Raw genomic sequence first — 19,544 nt, 5'->3', positions numbered from 1 at the left:
AGGAAGGGCTGAGAGCAGGTACAGTGACTGGGGAGGAGGAAGGGCTGAGAGCAGGTACAGTGACGGGGAGGAGGAAGGGCTGAGAGCAGGTATAGTGACTGGGGAGGAGGAAGGGCTGAGAGCAGGTACAGTGACTGGGGAGGAGGAAGGGCTGAGAGCAGGTACAGTGACTGGAGAGGAGGAAGGGCTGAGAGCAGGTACAGTGACAGGAGAGGAGGAAGGACTGAGAGCAGGTACAGTGACGGGGGAGGAGGAAGGGCTGAGAGCAGGTATAGTGACTGGGGAGGAGGAAGGGCTGAGAGCAGGTACAGTGACTGGGGAGGAGGAAGGGCTGAGAGCAGGTACAGTGACTGGAGAGGAGGAAGGGCTGAGAGCAGGTACAGTGACTGGGGAGGAGGAAGGACTGAGAGCAGGTACAGTGACTGGGGAGGAGGAAGGGCTGAGAGCAGGTACAGTGACTGGAGAGGAGGAAGGGCTGAGAGCAGGTACAGTGACTGGGGAGGAGGAAGGGCTGAGAGCAGGTACAGTGACTGGAGAGGAGGAAGGGCTGAGAGCAGGTACAGTGACTGGGGAGGAGGAAGGGCTGAGAGCAGGTACAGTGACTGGAGAGGAGGAAGGGCTGAGAGCAGGTACAGTGACTGGGGAGGAGGAAGGGCTGAGAGCAGGTACAGTGACAGGAGAGGAGGAAGGGCTGAGAGCAGGTACAGTGACTGGGGAGGAGGAAGGGCTGAGAGCAGGTACAGTGACTGGGGAGGAGGAAGGGCTGAGAGCAGGTACAGTGACTGGGGAGGAGGAAGGGCTGAGAGCAGGTACAGTGACTGGGGAGGAGGAAGGGCTGAGAGCAGGTACAGTGACGGGAGGAGGAAGGGCTGAGAGCAGGTACAGTGACTGGGGAGGAGGAAGGGCTGAGAGCAGGTATAGTGACTGGGGAGGAGGAAGGGCTGAGAGCAGGTATAGTGACAGGGGAGGAGGAAGGGCTGAGAGCAGGTACAGTGACTGGAGAGGAGGAAGGGCTGAGAGCAGGTACAGTGACTGGGAGGAGGAAGGGCTGAGAGCAGGTACAGTGACTGGGGAGGAGGAAGGGCTGAGAGCAGGTACAGTGACTGGGGAGGAGGAAGGGCTGAGAGCAGGTACAGTGACTGGGGAGGAGGAAGGGCTGAGAGCAGGTACAGTGACTGGAGAGGAGGAAGGGCTGAGAGCAGGTACAGTGACTGGGGAGGAGGAAGGGCTGAGAGCAGGTACAGTGACTGGAGAGGAGGAAGGGCTGAGAGCAGGTACAGTGACTGGAGAGGAGGAAGGGCTGAGAGCAGGTACAGTGACTGGGGAGGAGGAAGGGCTGAGAGCAGGTACAGTGACTGGAGAGGAGGAAGGGCTGAGAGCAGGTACAGTGACTGGGGAGGAGGAAGGGCTGAGAGCAGGTACAGTGACTGGAGAGGAGGAAGGACTGAGAGCAGGTACAGTGACAGGAGAGGAGGAAGGGCTGAGAGCAGGTACAGTGACTGCAGAGGAGGAAGGACTGAGAGCAGGTACAGTGACAGCAGAGGAGGAAGGACTGAGAGCAGGTACAGTGACAGCAGAGGAGGAAGGACTGAGAGCAGGTACAGTGACAGCAGAGGAGGAAGGACTGAGAGCAGGTACAGTGACTGGAGAGGAGGAAGGACTGAGAGCAGGTACAGTGACTGGGGAGGAGGAAGGGCTGAGAGCAGGTACAGTGACTGGGGAGGAGGAAGGGCTGAGAGCAGGTACAGTGACTGGAGAGGAGGAAGGGCTGAGAGCAGGTACAGTGACTGGGGAGGAGGAAGGGCTGAGAGCAGGTACAGTGACTGGAGAGGAGGAAGGGCTGAGAGCAGGTACAGTGACTGGGGAGGAGGAAGGGCTGAGAGCAGGTACAGTGACTGGAGAGGAGGAAGGGCTGAGAGCAGGTAGTGACTGGAGAGGAGGAAGGGCTGAGAGCAGGTACAGTGACTGGAGAGGAGGAAGGGCTGAGAGCAGGTACAGTGACGGGGAGGAGGAAGGGCTGAGAGCAGGTACAGTGACTGGGGAGGAGGAAGGGCTGAGAGCAGGTATAGTGACGGGAGGAGGAAGGGCTGAGAGCAGGTACAGTGACTGGAGAGGAGGAAGGGCTGAGAGCAGGTACAGTGACTGGGGAGGAGGAAGGGCTGAGAGCAGGTACAGTGACTGGAGAGGAGGAAGGGCTGAGAGCAGGTACAGTGACTGGGGAGGAGGAAGGGCTGAGAGCAGGTACAGTGACTGGGGAGGAGGAAGGGCTGAGAGCAGGTACAGTGACTGGAGAGGAGGAAGGGCTGAGAGCAGGTACAGTGACTGGGGAGGAGGAAGGGCTGAGAGCAGGTACAGTGACGGGAGGAGGAAGGGCTGAGAGCAGGTACAGTGACTGGGGAGGAGGAAGGGCTGAGAGCAGGTATAGTGACTGGAGAGGAGGAAGGGCTGAGAGCAGGTACAGTGACTGGAGAGGAGGAAGGGCTGAGAGCAGGTACAGTGACTGGAGAGGAGGAAGGGCTGACAGCAGGTACAGTGACTGGAGAGGAGGAAGGGCTGAGAGCAGGTACAGAGATGGGAGGAGGAAGGGCTGAGAGCCGGTACAGTGTTAACCGCCTTGCCACAGTCACGTGTAAAGTTTGCAGTCTGTGACCTAACATATTGGTTTGCATTCCATTGTTAATATCTGACTAATTGTACTTGTTTTTTTGAAGCCTTTTCCAATTCCAAGGCCTGCCAGACCAAGAGGAAGACAGAAATGCCCTCTTCTAGACATTGGCACCAAGATGGTCTGGAATAAATGAAATTGTGTTTCATCTGCTTATATATAATATTGCTTTAAAACGATTTCATTCGATTTCAAGCGTTCCCTGACACATTGTTTTATTTAGTCGTGAATGCAGAATGCCCTGGGAAACATTTCATTTACAATAAACAATTAAATACTTCAGTTGTTGAAACTTGTCTTGACTCATGTATGGTTTTAGCTATTCACTAACTGTATAAAAGGTGTTGTATTTTCTATAGAGATGTAATAGTGACACAGCCCATACTATTTCCCAGTCTGTATTGGTCTCTACACTACATTTCACCCCCCTTTTACTGAGTTACAATCATTAGATTTTTTCAGAAATGGTCACTATGTATGATTCATAGGCAAACTTTACTTGTTTTCAGCTCCACGATCCATACTAAAAGCCCAGCACATTTACAATGACATAAATCTTATATAAAAAACATTATTTTTCATAGATTTTTCATTAATGGGCAACATGCATGCTGCATTAGTCTTTTGTATTTTAAACACATTTTATTCATATATATATATATATAAGCTCAAAGAGCCAGCTAAATATTTGTATTATTTTTGAGCTGATGAGAAAGTACACTGTCCAGATTATATTCATATACCTAAGCTATTTGCATGTACTTTGCTGTTCCTACAATTGCTTTCCACAGGGGATCTTTTATTTTGAAGTTAATGGGCGCTGCTCCTACCGGAAGCAGCTGTTGCTAGCGTCACACAGCCAAACAATCACTTTGGAGGAAGAGCGATTCTCTGTGAACTCCTTAAAAAACAGGTAGGTCTGAAAAGCTGAAATATTCAAATCAGATGATACGCGCGTTGAGCCGAGGGGACTCTGCATGCTGTCAGAAAATGAAGAATGAAATCTGTTACTTGTGATGTGGATTGAGCAGCCCAGAAACACCCTGCTAACCAATACTGAAACGGCCGGCCTCAAACACAAGGAAACAAGACAGGCAGGCGATCCATGGACTGCCGCTAGAGAAACAATGCATTTCAAACACAAGCCTTTATGAATTGAACTCGAATCAGATCTGCAGTTATGGTGACGCGGCCGAGAACACTGTTGGACAGATCTCTGTTGGACAGATCTCTGTTGGACAGAACTCTGTTGGACAGATCTCTGTTGAAGGTTCTGGCTCCCTGTCTCACTTCGTTCAGGTCTTACCGTTTCCTTCGAGACACAGCGACTCCTGACTGATCAGGGTTCTTTGGTGCGCCTTTAGTTATTCAAAAGGCGGTGCATTTACAGCTAAAATGAACATGGCGTTGTTATGTAATTGCATTGTTAACGTAGACCAGCAAAGTGTACGCTACATAACGATAACTTTATATTGCATATATACAATACCCACCTTGGGGGGGGGAAAAAAACAATCCCTCATTAGACTTTCCCTGACATGACAACACCCTACACTCGCCGCCATTTTCCTGTCTTAAGCTGACGCTATTCCTGTGATGTAACGGGAGACATTTCGACACGCTAGTGTCAAGTCCAGGTTCTGCCCAGCTCAGCCCAGCCCAGCTCTGAAAAGTTATTGCGGGAGACTGGCTGCTGCTGGGAAGCACAGAGACGATGCAGAGCGCCAGTGAGCTGCTAATCGCAATGCAAACAACCACTGCTGCTAGTGGACCACCGCGTATTTTGAAGTTAATTTGGACAATATCAAGAGGAGGCTTACCGGACTGTACACACCACTTTATCGATTAGTTTTACTGTTGTTTGCAAACACAGCGGTGGCCACGTTTATTGCATCAGCCGATTCCTTTTACATTTACTGCTTTATCACTATATCGTTTGTTTTTTCAATAGATTTTCTTTTGTTGTTGCTGTTTTTGATGATGTCCTATTTGTTGTTTTGCAAAATCAGGAAATGTCAAAAATGAAATGTGTTTATACAACACAAAATGTTTTACACATTTAATAAATTAATTACCAGGGGTATACAGTAGCTAAAAAGTAGAAGACAAGAGAAATAAATCTAACAAATAATATATAACGAGTAATAGATAACGAGTAATATAGTGCTCTACTTTTTTATTAAGTTATAAATAAGTAAGGACATTTTTTGTTTTGTTGTGTTGTTTGATTTATTTTTCAGAATATGATTTGTTTATAAATGCACAAATCCATTGCTTTATTTCAATAATTATTTTGCTCATTTTGCAGCATGAAGAGAAAATCATACAAACGTTTGATTTCAATAAAACCATGAATAGCAAATCATAACAACAGAAAAGTAATCAAACTATATGGTGATAAAGCAGCAAATTTAAAAGTGATGGGGTTGATGCAATAAATGTGGTTAAAGAAATAGGCTTGTAACCAGGAGGTCCCCGGGTTCAAATCCCAGCTCAGCCACTGACTCACTGTGAGACCCTGAGCGAGTCACTGAACCTCCTTGTGCTGCGTCCTTCGGATGAGACGCCAAACAAACGAGGTCCTATTGGAAGAGACTCTGCAGCAGCCCCTGACTCACTGTGTGTGTGTGAGAGACCCTGAGCGAGTCACTGAACCTCCTTGTGCTGCGTCCTTCGGATGAGACGCCAAACAAACGAGGTCCTATTGGAAGAGACTCTGCAGCAGCCCCTGACTCACTGTGTGTGTGTGAGAGACCCTGAGCGAGTCACTGAACCTCCTTGTGCTGCGTCCTTCGGATGAGACGCCAAACAAACGAGGTCCTATTGGAAGAGACTCTGCAGCAGCCCCTGACTCACTGTGTGTGTGTGAGAGACCCTGAGCGAGTCACTGAACCTCCTTGTGCTCCGTCCTTCAGATGAGACGCCAAACAAACGAGGTCCTATTGGAAGAGACTCTGCAGCAGCCCCTGACTCACTGTGTGTGTGTGAGAGACCCTGAGCGAGTCACTGAACCTCCTTGTGCTGCGTCCTTCGGATGAGACGCCAAACAAACGAGGTCCTATTGGAAGAGACTCTGCAGCAGCCCCTGACTCACTGTGTGTGTGTGAGAGACCCTGAGCGAGTCACTGAACCTCCTTGTGCTGCGTCCTTCGGATGAGACGCCAAACAAACGAGGTCCTATTGGAAGAGACTCTGCAGCAGCCCCTGACTCACTGTGTGTGTGTGAGAGACCCTGAGCGAGTCACTGAACCTCCTTGTGCTGCGTCCTTCGGATGAGACGCCAAACAAACGAGGTCCTATTGGAAGAGACTCTGCAGCAGCCCCTGACTCACTGTGTGTGTGTGTGAGAGACCCTGAGCAAGCCACTGAACCTCCTTGTGCTCCGTCCTTCGGATGAGACGCCAAACAAACGAGGTCCTATTTGAAGTGACTCTGCAGCAGCCACTGTGTGTGTGTGACCCTGAGCAAGTCACTGAACCTCCTTGTGCTGCGTCTTTGGGGTGAGACATTGTTGTAAGTGACTTTGCAGCTGATGCATCGTTCACACCCCTAGTCTCATAATTTCTTGTATCTTGTAAAGCTTTGTGATGGTGCTCCGCTATGAAAGGTGCTATTTAAAAATATTAGAATAAAGATTATAACAATAAAACAGCCTCCTCTCGATCTTATCCTAATAAGCTCATAATACATGATGCAGGTGTGTTTCCTGTGTGAAGTGCATCATCAAAATTGGCATGTAGAGATACACATTTTTCTTTCTTTTTTTTTTTTTTTTTGCAGATAGAAATTTGAATTGTTTTAAATGGCATTAGAAAAGCGAGATTTATTTCTGGCCAATCAGAATTCAACACACCACAGCTTGACCGATGAGAATCAAGGAGGAGGGACCGCCTGTGATGTCACAGAAACTGGGATGAAAGAACAGGAAGTGCTGAATAATGAGCAGAAAGGTCTGTTTTATTTATTACTTTATTTAAGAATAAAAATACAGACATACACACAGAGCCCCACCATCCTGTTCAGTTTGATGCTACAATATACTCCTTTCTTCTTGGTGTCTGTGTTAGTTTACTACATTCTGAAAAAAGTTTAGTTTCATTAAAGCTGCAGACAGACAGATAGACAGACAGAACCCCACAATCCTGTTCAGTTTGACGCTACAATATAATCCCTTCTTCTAGGTGTCTGTCTTAGTTTACTGCATTCATTCACAGTTTAGCCTTCTTCCAAGACTATAGAGAGAAAGAACGAACGAACGAAAAAAAGAAAGACTGCTTTTGTGGGGAGCGGTTTGTAGATTTTTTCCCTGAGCCTCCTCTCCCCATTTGTTCGTGACGTTACAGGAAAAGATGTAACAGGACAGGAAGTGCCAGGCGAGGGGGCTGCTTTGTGCAAGTTCTACTTGCTGGGCCGCTGCCACTTCGGGTCGAAGTGTCGAAATCTGCACAGGTGAGTTTGTGTGCCGGGCTGTGATATCACCACACTATAACAGGCATGGAAAGAAGAATCCCATTGCATAGCAGTTTGATGCATTCCTGGTTTCACTATGTTTATTAAGACAGAGCTTGTAACCTGTACGCGCACTGTGGCTAATCAAGCTCATAGTAAAACCTGGAATGGGTGACACTGCTATGCAATAGGAGTCTGATTTCCATCACTGTACTACAAGATCCTACTGTACACTGTAGTGTGAGATACTGTGCTATCAGATACTACAGTATACTACAGTATACAGTGAGGTAGTACAGGGTACTGTCAAGCACTGTACTGTACTACTCAGTCAATACGTTACTCTCACAGCTGAATATTGAAAAGGAGCAAGAGTAATTATATTATACAGAACTGGAAATAAGAGTCCCATTGCATAGTAGTTTGATCCATTGCTGCTTTTCCTATGAGCTTAATCTGACTCCCCTAAGCTTATTACCTACACACGGTAGCTAATCAAGCTGGTGCTAAAACCTGGAGTGGGTGAGACTGCTACGCACTAGGAGTCTGATTTCCATCCTTCTGTAAGAAAAACATTAATTTTATCCCAATCTCTGTGTGGTTTTTCAATAGCAATCTTAGGAGGGGAAATGTTTCCAGGAAACAGGGAGAAGAAGAGGAAGAGGAAGAGGGAGAGGGAGAGGGGGGACCCCAGAAAAACAACCAAGGGACAAAGACGAAAATGAAACCCCTGGGAAACGAAAACAAAAAGGGGCCTCGCGAGAAAGCAAGCAAGAAGCCCCGGATGAAGACGGCGGAGGACGTCATCGCCAGGATCCTGTGGGACCCCCAGCTCCGAGCAGAGGAGTTCTCGGTGGGGTACCTCGATCGCTTCGTGGGGGTGCTGGAGAGGCCCTTCTCCGAGTTCTGCTGGGAGGACCTGGCCTCGGTGGACCAGTACGAGACCCTGGCTGTGCCCCAGCACAGGATTCAGTACTTCAAATACCAGGACCAGATCGTCTGGGACAAGAACCAGAGGAAAGACCTGGTGTTCGGATCTACAGGGGAGGGGAGGAGTATCGGGGACGTGATGAGAGAGGAGGAGGAGAGGAAGAGGGTGAGGGAGAGGGAGACACGACAAAATGAAGAATTTGATGGTGAATTACAGAAAACAGATGAACTGGCGAACGAAGAAGCAACCGAAGACCAGGCAGAAAAAGAAGGGAATGAAAAAGGTGGAAAAGAATGACAACTGTTGGAATGATAGTGATAATTATTGTGTAATAATAATGATAATAATGCAGTTATGCATATCAACAGCATTGCAATTTGATAAGTTCTGAATATATGCAAACATTTCTGAGTGACATACAGATGTACAGAGTGGCAGACCTCCCCCCTACATCCACAGAATCGAATATTCTCAATAACGCATGTTAAATAATGTTACTATCAAGCTTCAAGAGGTTCTCCAGATATATGCACTGTATTGTACTCTGCACTGCTCAGACCGCACTTCAACCTTGTTTTCATCAGCCAATTCTTTTAGCCTGTCTGCATGCGACATGCTTTTTAAACCCGGGAAAATTCTGGTCGCTCTTCTTTGCACTCTTTCTAGAGCAGCAATATCCTTTTTCTACCAGAAATGAACACGGTATTCTAGACGAGGTCTTACTAGTGCATTGCAAGGCTTGTTGGTGATTCTTTCCCAGCTAGCCTTGAGGCTAAGTTTGTATTTTTCAATAATCCGTGTCAGTACTTACGGGGTGTGTGACACCAGCCTGATACATGGAGAAACCTGATTAATTCATTAAACGCATTGACTAGTCCAGTAGTCATCCTTAACACGCAATATATATTTTTTTAATTACTGGAAGACTTTCTCAGCGTCTTCAGTGTGAATTCAATGGCAAGCATTTCCACTAGAAGTCTTTCTCAGTGTCTTCAGTGTAAATTCAATGGCAAACGTTTCCACTAGAAGTCTTTCTCAGTGTCTTCAGTGTAAATTCAATTGCAAACGTTTCCACTAGAAGTCTCTCAGTGTCTTCAGTGTAAATTCAATGACACACGTTTTGATGAGAAGTCTTTCTCAGTGTCTGCCTTCTCATTATAACACTTTGGTCCCCCCCCCTCCCCCTTTCTAAATTTTTTACCTTCACAGGAAGTGACGCAGAGCTAGAAAACCAAAAAGTCAAAATACAAGCGAGCACTTTCCTCGCCCAACACCAACCTCAAACAATAGATTCTGACACCGAGCACGACACAGACCAGTTCAAACCAGAACCAGAACCACAGCGCCTGGGACCGACCCCGACCATGCCACGCCTCCGCAGACCGAACCACTTTGCAGCAATCCGCCTCTTGGAAAAGGAGTTCCGGCAGGCCTCAGTACAAATCCGAGACTGCTTGACGAGACTCGATAGTGGTTTAGCGGAACACTTTGTACCAGTTGAGACCCTTCACATCTCCCTGTGTCTCCTGAAACTAGACACCCCGGTGGACGTACAGAGAGCCAGGGACGCATTACAGGAGTTTGGGTTTAATAACAGACGCCTCCTGCCTCCACCGTTAGTCCTGTCCTTCCCTCACGAGCTCAGAGATTTCAAATCCACAGTCTTGTACCTTCAGCCCGAGCCCCTGGCCCGGCTCCATGCCCTCGCGAGGTCCCTGGAGAGGGCATTTAAAGACAAAGGGCTGTCTGTGACGTGCCCGAGTGAAAATCTCTGTCCTAAAGGCATCAAACTGCACGCGACGCTGGCTAAGGTGCGGAAATTGCCCAAAGGAACAGAGGCCAGCTCCCAAACTGTTCAGAGCATCCCGGAAGAGCTTTACAGCCAGGCTCCGGCTGCTGATTTCGGATGCCAGGTTGTAGACACTCTAGAGCTGTGCTCTACAGGGAGTGCAAGGCGCTGTGATGGCTTTTACAACACCCTGGCTACTGTCAGACTCCATTGAACCAACTGAGTGTGATTCAGACAGTCCCCCTGAGTTTCAATCTGCATAGTTTTATATATTATACAGCAACATCAAACACGATTCAGACAGCCCCCTCGAGCTTCAATCGGCATAGTTTTATATATTATACAGCAACACCAAACACGATTCAGACAGCCCCCCTGAGCTTCAATCTGCATAGTTTTATATATTATACAGCAACACCAAACACGATTCAGACAGCCCCCCTGAGCTTCAATCTGCATAGTTTTATATATTATACAGCAACACCAAACACGATTCAGACAGCCCCCTGAGCTTCAATCTGCATAGTTTTATATATTATACAGCAACACCAAACACGATTCAGACAGTCCCCCTGAGCTTCAATCTGCATAGTTTTATATATTATACAGCAACACCAAACACGATTCAGACAGCCCCCCTGAGCTTCAATCTGCATAGTTTTATATATTATACAGCAACACCAAACATGATCCTGAGATTTCCCCCGGTTCACATAGCTATAATGCATTCTGTTTCCAGTACTTTATCTATACCCTGTATAGTAAATTCATAAATGAGAATATAGAATTATAAATGTATATTTATAAAGTGCCTATGGAAAGAATGAATGAACGATTTCCTGTACTGTAAACAACACTATGATGTCATTAAAATATTTTAATTTATAACCGCCTCATTATTTCAGACAGACAGACACATACTGTAGAGAGAGAGAGAGAGACATACAGACAGAGAGAGAGATGAACAGACATACAGACAGACACTGTAGAGAGAGAGAGATGAACAGACATACAGACAGACACTGTAGAGAGAGAGAGAGATGAACAGACATACAGACAGACACTGTAGAGAGAGAGATGAACAGACATACAGACAGACACTGTAGAGAGAGAGAGATGAACAGACATACAGACAGACACTGTAGAGAGAGAGAGATGAACAGACATACAGACAGACACTGTAGAGAGAGAGATGAACAGACATACAGACAGATACTGTAGAGAGAGAGATGAACAGACATACAGACAGACACTGTAGAGAGAGAGATGAACAGACATACAGACAGACACTGTAGAGAGAGATGAACAGACATACAGACAGACACTGTAGAGAGAGAGATGAACAGACATACAGAGAGATACTGTAGAGAGAGAGATGAACAGACATACAGACAGATACTGTAGAGAGAGAGAGATGAACAGACATACAGACATACTGTAGAGAGAGATGAACAGACATACAGACAGATACTGTAGAGAGAGAGAGATGAACAGACATACAGACAGATACTGTAGAGAGAGAGAGATGAACAGACATACAGACAGATACTGTAGAGAGAGATGGGCAGACATACAGACAGACACTGTAGAGAGAGAGATGAACAGACATACAGACAGACACTGTAGAGAGAGAGATGAACAGACATACAGACAGATACTGTAGAGAGAGAGAGATGAACAGACATACAGACAGACACTGTAGAGAGAGAGATGAACAGACGTACAGACAGACACTGTAGAGAGAGAGATGAACAGACATACAGACAGACACTGTAGAGAGAGAGATGAACAGACATACAGACAGATACTGTAGAGAGAGAGATGAACAGACGTACAGACAGATACTGTAGAGAGAGAGATGAACAGACATACAGACAGACACTGTAGAGAGAGAGAGATGGGCAGACATACAGACAGACACTGTAGAGAGAGAGATGGGCAGACATACAGACAGACACTGTAGAGAGAGAGATGGGCAGACATACAGACATACACTGTAGAGAGAGAGATAGGCAGACATACAGACAGACCACAGAACAGACCCACAGGGTTATAAACAGACTTGTACACAGTGAACGCACTCTGAACGCACACAGAGCACTGATGTGATTATTCACAATCAGAGCTCTCAGTGTGAGGAATAGCCCATATCAACAATGTGTACAGAGCAGTGTGGAATAAGACATGCCACTGAAGAGTTTAATAACAGTTTGATAAGCTCTCTCTCCATCTTCCTCTGAAATCTTCACACACCCTCCCTTCCTCTCTCCTGTTCTAGCCCTCACTCTCCTCTCTTTATTCCCCCTCTCACACAGACTCTAATTGCCAATTCTCCTCTCTCTCAAACTCTCCCCCTCCTTCCCTGTGCTCTCTAATTCTCTGTCCCCTCTCTCTCCCGCCTGTCATTCAGAATCTCTCCTCTCTAATCCCTTCGCTCTTTCTTTCTCTCACACAGACTCATTCTCTCTCCCCCTCCCTCTCTAGCCATCTCTTTCTCACACACACTCCCCCTCTCTCTGGGTCTCTTACACACACTCCCCCTCTCTCTGTGTCTCTCTCACACACACTCCTCCCTCTCCCTCTCTCTCCTCCCCTCTCCCTGTGTTTCTGAGAGATGTTTACAGCAGATGCAATAGCAGGGAGATCAGCGCTCCATCTCTCTCTCTCTCTCTCTCTCTCTCTCTCTCTCTCTCTCTCTCGCTAAACTGTCATGTTTTTAAACTAGTACCTCTATCTCTATCTTTCCATTCCCTTCTCTCTATTTCCACCTCCTGCGCTCACTGTATCAATTCTACCCTGTTTATTTTTCTCTCCTCCTTCCTCTCTACCCCCTCCTCTATAATCTCTCTCCTTCGCTACCCTCCTCTCTCACTCCCTCTCTCTGTGATACTACCTCTTCCTCTGCTATCTCCATCATTCTCTTTTTTAAACTAGCATGTTCCTTTCTTTAAACTTTCTCTAACTCTCATCCCTCTCTACCTGTCCCTCACTCCCTCTCCCTCTCTCTAAACTTTCTCTAACTCTCATCCCTCTCTACCTGTCCCTCACTCCCTCTCCCTCTCTAAACTTTCTCTAACTCATCCCCTCTCTACTTCTCCCTCACTCCGTCTCTCTCCACCCCTCTACTAAAATTGTTTATTTATTGATTGAGTCGTTTTTGTTTATTTACCAAAGCAGTTGAACTTTCTTTCTTTCCTTCCTTCCATTTCTCTCTCTTCCTCACTACACTGTTTGGAATACTGCTTCTCTTCTTTGGAATTACTGGCTTTCCCGTTGCCATGACAACGTTCCTGGGATACTCCCCTTCCCAGTGGGTCTTGCTCTGCCACAGAATTCCCAGACTGGACTTCCGATTCGAGAGCCGAGGGAACACATTCCAGCCGGAGGTGTGGGAATATCAGCAGGTAGGATCAAAGCTATTAACTGACCTTTATAATGCACAGCAAATTGTGATACAGCACAGTGAAAGCATATGCAAGTATTGTAAAGCACAGAGAGGTGTGGAAAAGCATAGGGAAGCATTGTAAAGCACAGAGAGGTGTGGTAAAGCATAGGGAAGCATTGTAAAGCACAGAGAGGTCTGGTAAAGCATAGGGAAGCATTGTAAAGCACAGAGAGGTGTGGTAAAGCATACGGGAGCCTTGAAAAGCACAGAGACGTCTGGTAAAGCATAGGGAAGCATTGTAAAGCACAGAGAGGTCTGGTAAAGCATAGGGAAGCATTGTAAAGCACAGAGAGGTCTGGTAAAGCATAGGGAAGCATTGTAAAGCACAGAGAGGTCTGGTAAAGCATAGGGAAGCATTGTAAAGCACAGAGAGGTCTGGTAAAGCATAGGGAAGCATTGTAAAGCACAGAAAGGTCTGGTAAAGCACAGGGAAGCATTGTAAAGCACAGAGAGGTCTGGTAAATCATAGGGAAGCATTGTAAAGCACAGAGAGGTCTGGTAAAGCATAGGGAAGCATTGTAAAGCACAGAGAGGTCTGGTAAAGCATAGGGAAGCATTGTAAAGCACAGAGAGGTGTGGAATGCAGATTAAAAAACAAACCATGGTAAACTAACCCTTATAAAAGTGTCCCACAGTAAAAGCACAGCAAAGTGATAAAAGTGCAGCATTATTTTTCTCTTTCTCTCCCTCTCCCACTTCCTCACCCCTGTCTTTCTCTCTCTCCCGCTCTCTCTCTCTCAGACTCTACTCGTTCTCTCCTCTCTCTCTGCTCTCTGTCTCCTCCTCTCATTGCTCGGGGTCTCGTCCTCTCTGATTGGCTGGTGCTGCCGTCGGCGTGGTAACCACGCGGGGGCCGATGACAGCGACGACGACGACGAGTCTGATGATGTCACCGGGGAGTGTCATCCCTTCTGTGTCACATGGGGTACTGTCGGGGCAGTTGTGATTTGCTGGTGAGTAAGAAATGTAGTTTTGCTTCCATCCACTAGGGGGGAGTGTGTTGCAGGGGAGCAGGTTAATAATGGTTCCACTCTGGTGAACCTGCTATAGTTCAGACATGATTCTGAGAGCTCTATGGAGGGCACAGGGTTTGCTTTAAACTTTTTAAAAAGTCCTCAGGATGTGACAAGTTAAACAGAAAATTATCCAAGATGAAACTGAACTAGAAGAGGAATTCATTAGTTAACCCTCCTCTTAGGTTTCGGGTCTATTTGACTCGACTCTAGTTTCCAATTGGCTTAAATGTTATTTTTCTTTTCATTTTCTGTATAATATTTTATGGCTTTTCCTAAGTTGGGGTCATGAACCTATTCACAGAAAACAATCTTTTTGAGATGTTTATTCTTTTTAGAAGAGGTCACGTGTACAAATAAGATGTTTCGGGTCACTGTGCCCCGTGGCGTTTATCTATGTAGATTTGTGTGCAGGAATGAAACAAACTTCTTCAATTTGTTATTGTATTATTATTATATTTGCATTACTATTTCTGGAAATGGCTGCACCTGTCTGGAGATATTTATAAACCAAACACAAATATATATCTACAAGGCAGAGCCTCATTTTCTCTGTCAGTATTGCAACAGCATCTCACTGGTAAAGACACTCCAGAATGAGGAGCTCCCAGGCTGGCAGTCAAAGAAGTTTTATCACAGCTCCTGGACTAAAAGAGCAGAAGAGAGTCAACCCTTTGCAAATAAAAACAGTTAATCAATTTAAGGCTGTTTAAAATTAGTTTGAAATTGCATCGGGTCAAGATGACCCAAAACATAACAGATGCACCTAAATTCTGAAGAGAACAGGAGGGTTAAGATTATTATTTCTTGATATAATGTTAATACCAGCTTCTTAACAGCTGGATAAGCGGTTCTTCAGACAGACAACCCACATCCCTGGAATCTGATATTCTCAATAACTAAATAATGTTCACACTATATCCTCAGTATATACCAAACTTCCAGTTTGAACAGAGCAGATGTATTGAAAAGACTCCCCCCCCCCTCTCTCTGTCTCTCTCTCTCTCTCTCTCTCTCTCTCTCTCTCCCTCCCTTCCTCCCTCCCTCCCTCAGGCTCAGTGTTATTTTTTCACTCTTGTCTCACAGTATCTGGGTCAGTTTTTCAAATCAAGTTTGGACTGATCCATCTGTGCTGGATGAGAAGGGGACTTTCTAGAGACAGATGCTGGGTCAATCCATTTAGCAGCTGAGAATGGGAGCAAATACACCCTTTATTAAAGGAGTGATAACCAGACAGTCGCTTTACAATCTCTATATCTAGAATTGCTGGTCAGATTGGGATGAGACCTTGTTTAACACAAATTATTGAGAGACTCAGACTCTGGGGGTGTAAGGAGGCTATCTGTCTGTCTGTCTGTCTGTCTGTACCACTTCCATTTGGAAATATTTTTAGAGAGTTAGTTAATATTTCTGAGCGTATCAGAATCTGGGGGTGTAAGTTAACAAAAACTAGAACACTCTTGTCTCTCCTCCTCTCCCCTTTCTTGTATTCTCATCTCCCTCTCTCTCCCTCCTTCACTCCCTTTCTCTCTCTTTCCTTCATTATTTCCCTTCCTCCCTCTCCTCCCCCTTTTCTATCTTTCCCCTCCTCTCTCTTTCCCCTCCTCTCTCCATCTCTTTCTTCCCCTCCTCTCTCCATCTCTCTTTCCCTTCCTCTCTCTTTCCCCTTCTCTCTCCATCTCTCTCTTCCCCTCCTCTCCATCTCTCTTCCTCTTTCCCCTCCTCTTTCCATCTCTCTTCCCCTCCTCTCTCCTCACTCTCTCAGTGCTGCTATTGGAATTGGTTTCTATGGTAATAGCGAAGCCAATGATGGGATGTATCAGATGGCCTACTCCCTGGCAACAGCCAATCACACGCTGAGTTCCATTGACATTCTGGTGAGTAACCAATCAGAGGAAAGCAGTATGATTTCATATGTTGTCAAGTGTTTGGAAACAATATTACTGCCCTCTTACCTTGTTATGATGTTTGCAGTCATTCTGAATGTTCCTTATTATTGCAATTACTCAAATACTTCACTGTTTTTAACATTTGACAAGTCTGTGTTGCTTTAACTATGAGTTCAGGAGCTGCTCTTCAGTTCTAGCAGGACGCGACTGCGTTACACAACCGTAGGCTCTGTCTCAGTTCTGCCCTGCGTGCCACACACAAGTGTGTGTGTGTCACTGTGTGTCAGTGTGTGTGTGTCTGTGTGTGTCTCTTTGTGCTTGTGTGCATATCTGTGTCTCAGTGTGTGTGTCTATTAGTGTGTGTCTCACTCGATGTGTCTGGTGTGTGTGTTTCTCAGTGTGTGTATGTGTGTCTGTGTCTTTGTGTCTGTGTGCGTGTGTGTGTGTCTCAGTGTGTGTATATCAGTGTGTGTATGTGTGTCTGTGTATTTGTGTCTGTATGTGTCTCAGTGTGTGTATATCAGTGTGTGTGTGTCTTGTTTTTTGTGTTTCAGTGTGTATGTATTGTATTAAAATGTCCCTGTCTCATCATTGACAGGTCTCAGACACAGTGTCCTTGCTGGGTCTAGCAGTCTCTGATCAGCTCACCAGATTGGAGGAGCTCCTGTCCCGGCGTGATGACCTCATCGTCATCACTCGGAATGCCCGCCGCCAAACAGAGGCTGTGATTGGCCTGCTGTCAAACCTGCCCCTCCAGGCCACACCCCTCGTGAGTGCAGCGCAGCTAACCACCCAGGGGAATTATACTGCTGAGAATCAGACAGAGAGCACAGTCACTGTGGACTGGGCAGCACAGAGAGTGGGGTCCCTCGAGGAATACAGGTGAGAGACAAAGAGAGAATCAGACTACTGAGAACGTTAACCATAGATCTACCTCTCTGTGCTTTACAATGCTTCCCTGTGCTTTACCAGACCTCTCTGTGCTTTATAATGCTTCCCTATGCTTTATCAGACCTCTCTGTGCTTTACAATGCTTCCCTATGCTTTACCCGACCTCTCTGTGCTTTACAATGCTTCCCTATGCTTTACCAGACCTCTCTGTGCTTTACAATGCTTCCCTGTGCTTTACCAGACCTCTCTGTGCTTTACAATGCTTCCCTGTGCTTTACCAGCCCTCTCTGTGCTTTACAATGCTTCCCTATGCTTTACCAGACCTCTCTGTGCTTTACAATGCTTCCCTATGCTTTACCAGACCTCTCTGTGCTTTACAATGCTTCCCTGTGCTTTACCAGACCTCTCTGTGCTTTACAATGCTTCCCTATGCTTTACCAGACCTCTCTGTGCTTTACAATGCTTCCCTATGCTTTACCAGACCTCTCTGTGCTTTACAGTGCTTCCCTGTGCTTTACCAGACCTCTCTGTGCTTTACAATGCTTCCCTGTGCTTTACCAGACCTCTCTGTGCTTTACAATGCTTCCCTATGCTTTACCAGACCTCTCTGTGCTTTACAATGCTTCCCTATGCTTTACCAGACCTCTCTGTGCTTTACAATGCTTCCCTATGCTTTACCAGACCTCTCTGTGCTTTACAATGCTTCCCTATGCTTTACCAGACCTCTCTGTGCTTTACAATGCTTCCCTGTGCTTTACCAGACCTCTCTGTGCTTTATAATGCTTCCCTATGCTTTATCAGACATTTCTGTGCTTTACAATGCTTCCCTGTGTTTCACTGTGCTTACACTGTGCTTTACAATGCTTCCCTGTGCTTTACCAGACCTCTCTGTGCTTTACAATGCTTTCCTATGCTTTACCAGACCTCTCTGTGCTTTACAATGCTTTCCTATGCTTTACCAGACCTCTCTGTGCTTTACAATGCTTCCCTATGCTTTACCAGACCTATCTGTGCTTTATAATGCTTCCCTGTGCTTTACCAGCCCTCACTGTGCTTTACAATGCTTCCCTATGCTTTACCAGACCTCTCTGTGCTTTACAATGCTTCCCTGTGTTTCACTGTGCTTACACTGTGCTTTATCACACTTTTCTGTGCTTTTTGTGTGTATGTATCAGTTTTTAAAACAAAGCATGTATAACTATATGTAATTTCCTAACGCAGTGAAATCTCTCTCCTCTCCCTCTCCCTGTCTTTCTCAGGTGGCTCTCCTACATTCTTCTGCTTCTTCTGGACCTCCTCATCTGTCTCTTCATCCTCTTGGCTCTCGCTAAGGAAACACGCTGGCTGCTGGTGTTGTGAGTATCAGAGACACTGAATTACACTGGAGACACTGAGAAAGATCTCCAGTCATTACTCATTGAATTACACTGGAGACACTGAGAAAGATCTCCAGTCATTACTCATTGAATTACACTGGAGACACTGAGAAAGATCTCCAGTCATTACTCATTGAATTACACTGGAGACACTGAGAAAGATCTCCAGTCATTACTCATTGAATTACACTGGAGACACTGAGAAAGATCTCCAGTCATTACTCATTGAATTACACTGGAGACACTGAGAAAGATCTCCAGTCATTACTCATTGAATTACACTGGAGACACTGAGAAAGATCTCCAGTCATTACTCACTGAATTACACTGGAGACACTGAGAAAGATCTCCAGTCATTACTCATTGAATTACACTGGAGACACTGAGAAAGATCTCCAGTCATTACTCATTGAATTACACTGGAGACACTGAGAAAGATCTCCAGTCATTACTCATTGAATTGCACTGGAGACACTGAGAAAGATCTCCAGTCATTACTCATTGAATTACACTGGAGACACTGAGAAAGATCTCCAGTCATTACTCATTGAATTACACTGGAGACACTGAGAAAGATCTCCAGCCATTACTCATTGAATTACACTGGAGACACTGAGAAAGATCTCCAGTCATTACTCATTGAATTACACTGGAGACACTGAGAAAGATCTCCAGTCATTACTCATTGAATTACACTGGAGACACTGAGAAAGATCTCCAGTCATTACTCATTGAATTACACTGGAGACACTGAGAAAGATCTCCAGCCATTACTCATTGAATTGCACTGGAGACACTGAGAAAGATCTCCAGTCATTACTCATTGAATTACACTGGAGACACTGAGAAAGATCTCCAGCCATTACTCATTGAATTGCACTGGAGACACTGAGAAAGATCTCCAGCCATTACTCATTGAATTACACTGGAGACACTGAGAAAGATCTCCAGCCATTACTCATTGAATTACACTGGAGACACTGAGAAAGATCTCCAGTCATTACTCATTGAATTACACTGGAGACACTGAGAAAGATCTCCAGTCATTACTCATTGAATTACACTGGAGACACTGAGAAAGATCTCCAGTCATTAC

The 19,544-nt window shown here is 45.9% G+C and overlaps 2 protein-coding genes across 2 annotated transcripts in view; both read left to right on the top strand.

Moving 5' to 3' along the window:
- The first annotated feature begins 3,506 nt into the window (after positions 1-3,506).
- Positions 3,507-10,137, top strand: leng9 (leukocyte receptor cluster (LRC) member 9). The gene is made up of 6 exons (XM_041231960.1): positions 3,507-3,578; positions 6,446-6,615; positions 7,009-7,114; positions 7,727-8,339; positions 8,806-8,821; positions 9,174-10,137. Exons 2-6 carry the CDS (start codon positions 6,468-6,470, stop codon positions 10,046-10,048), a joined length of 1,758 nt encoding a protein of 585 aa, XP_041087894.1. The 5' UTR covers positions 3,507-3,578; positions 6,446-6,467; the 3' UTR covers positions 10,049-10,137.
- Positions 10,138-12,899: 2,762 nt separating this feature from the next.
- The window catches only part of ttyh1 (tweety family member 1), a 16,197-nt gene continuing 9,552 nt past the window's right edge, over positions 12,900-19,544 (top strand). The window contains exons 1-5 of the mRNA XM_041231959.1: positions 12,900-13,238; positions 14,021-14,232; positions 16,058-16,169; positions 16,780-17,063; positions 18,332-18,422. Of these exons, the coding sequence (XP_041087893.1) occupies positions 13,113-13,238; positions 14,021-14,232; positions 16,058-16,169; positions 16,780-17,063; positions 18,332-18,422 (825 nt within the window). The 5' untranslated portion in view covers positions 12,900-13,112. The remainder of the gene's footprint in view (positions 13,239-14,020; positions 14,233-16,057; positions 16,170-16,779; positions 17,064-18,331; positions 18,423-19,544) is intronic.

This window comes from Polyodon spathula, chromosome 29, assembly GCF_017654505.1.
Source record: "Polyodon spathula isolate WHYD16114869_AA chromosome 29, ASM1765450v1, whole genome shotgun sequence".
Lineage (NCBI taxonomy): Eukaryota > Metazoa > Chordata > Actinopteri > Acipenseriformes > Polyodontidae > Polyodon > Polyodon spathula.
The sequence above is the reverse complement of the archived record's forward strand: the minus strand, read 5'-3'. Positions and strand labels throughout refer to the sequence as shown.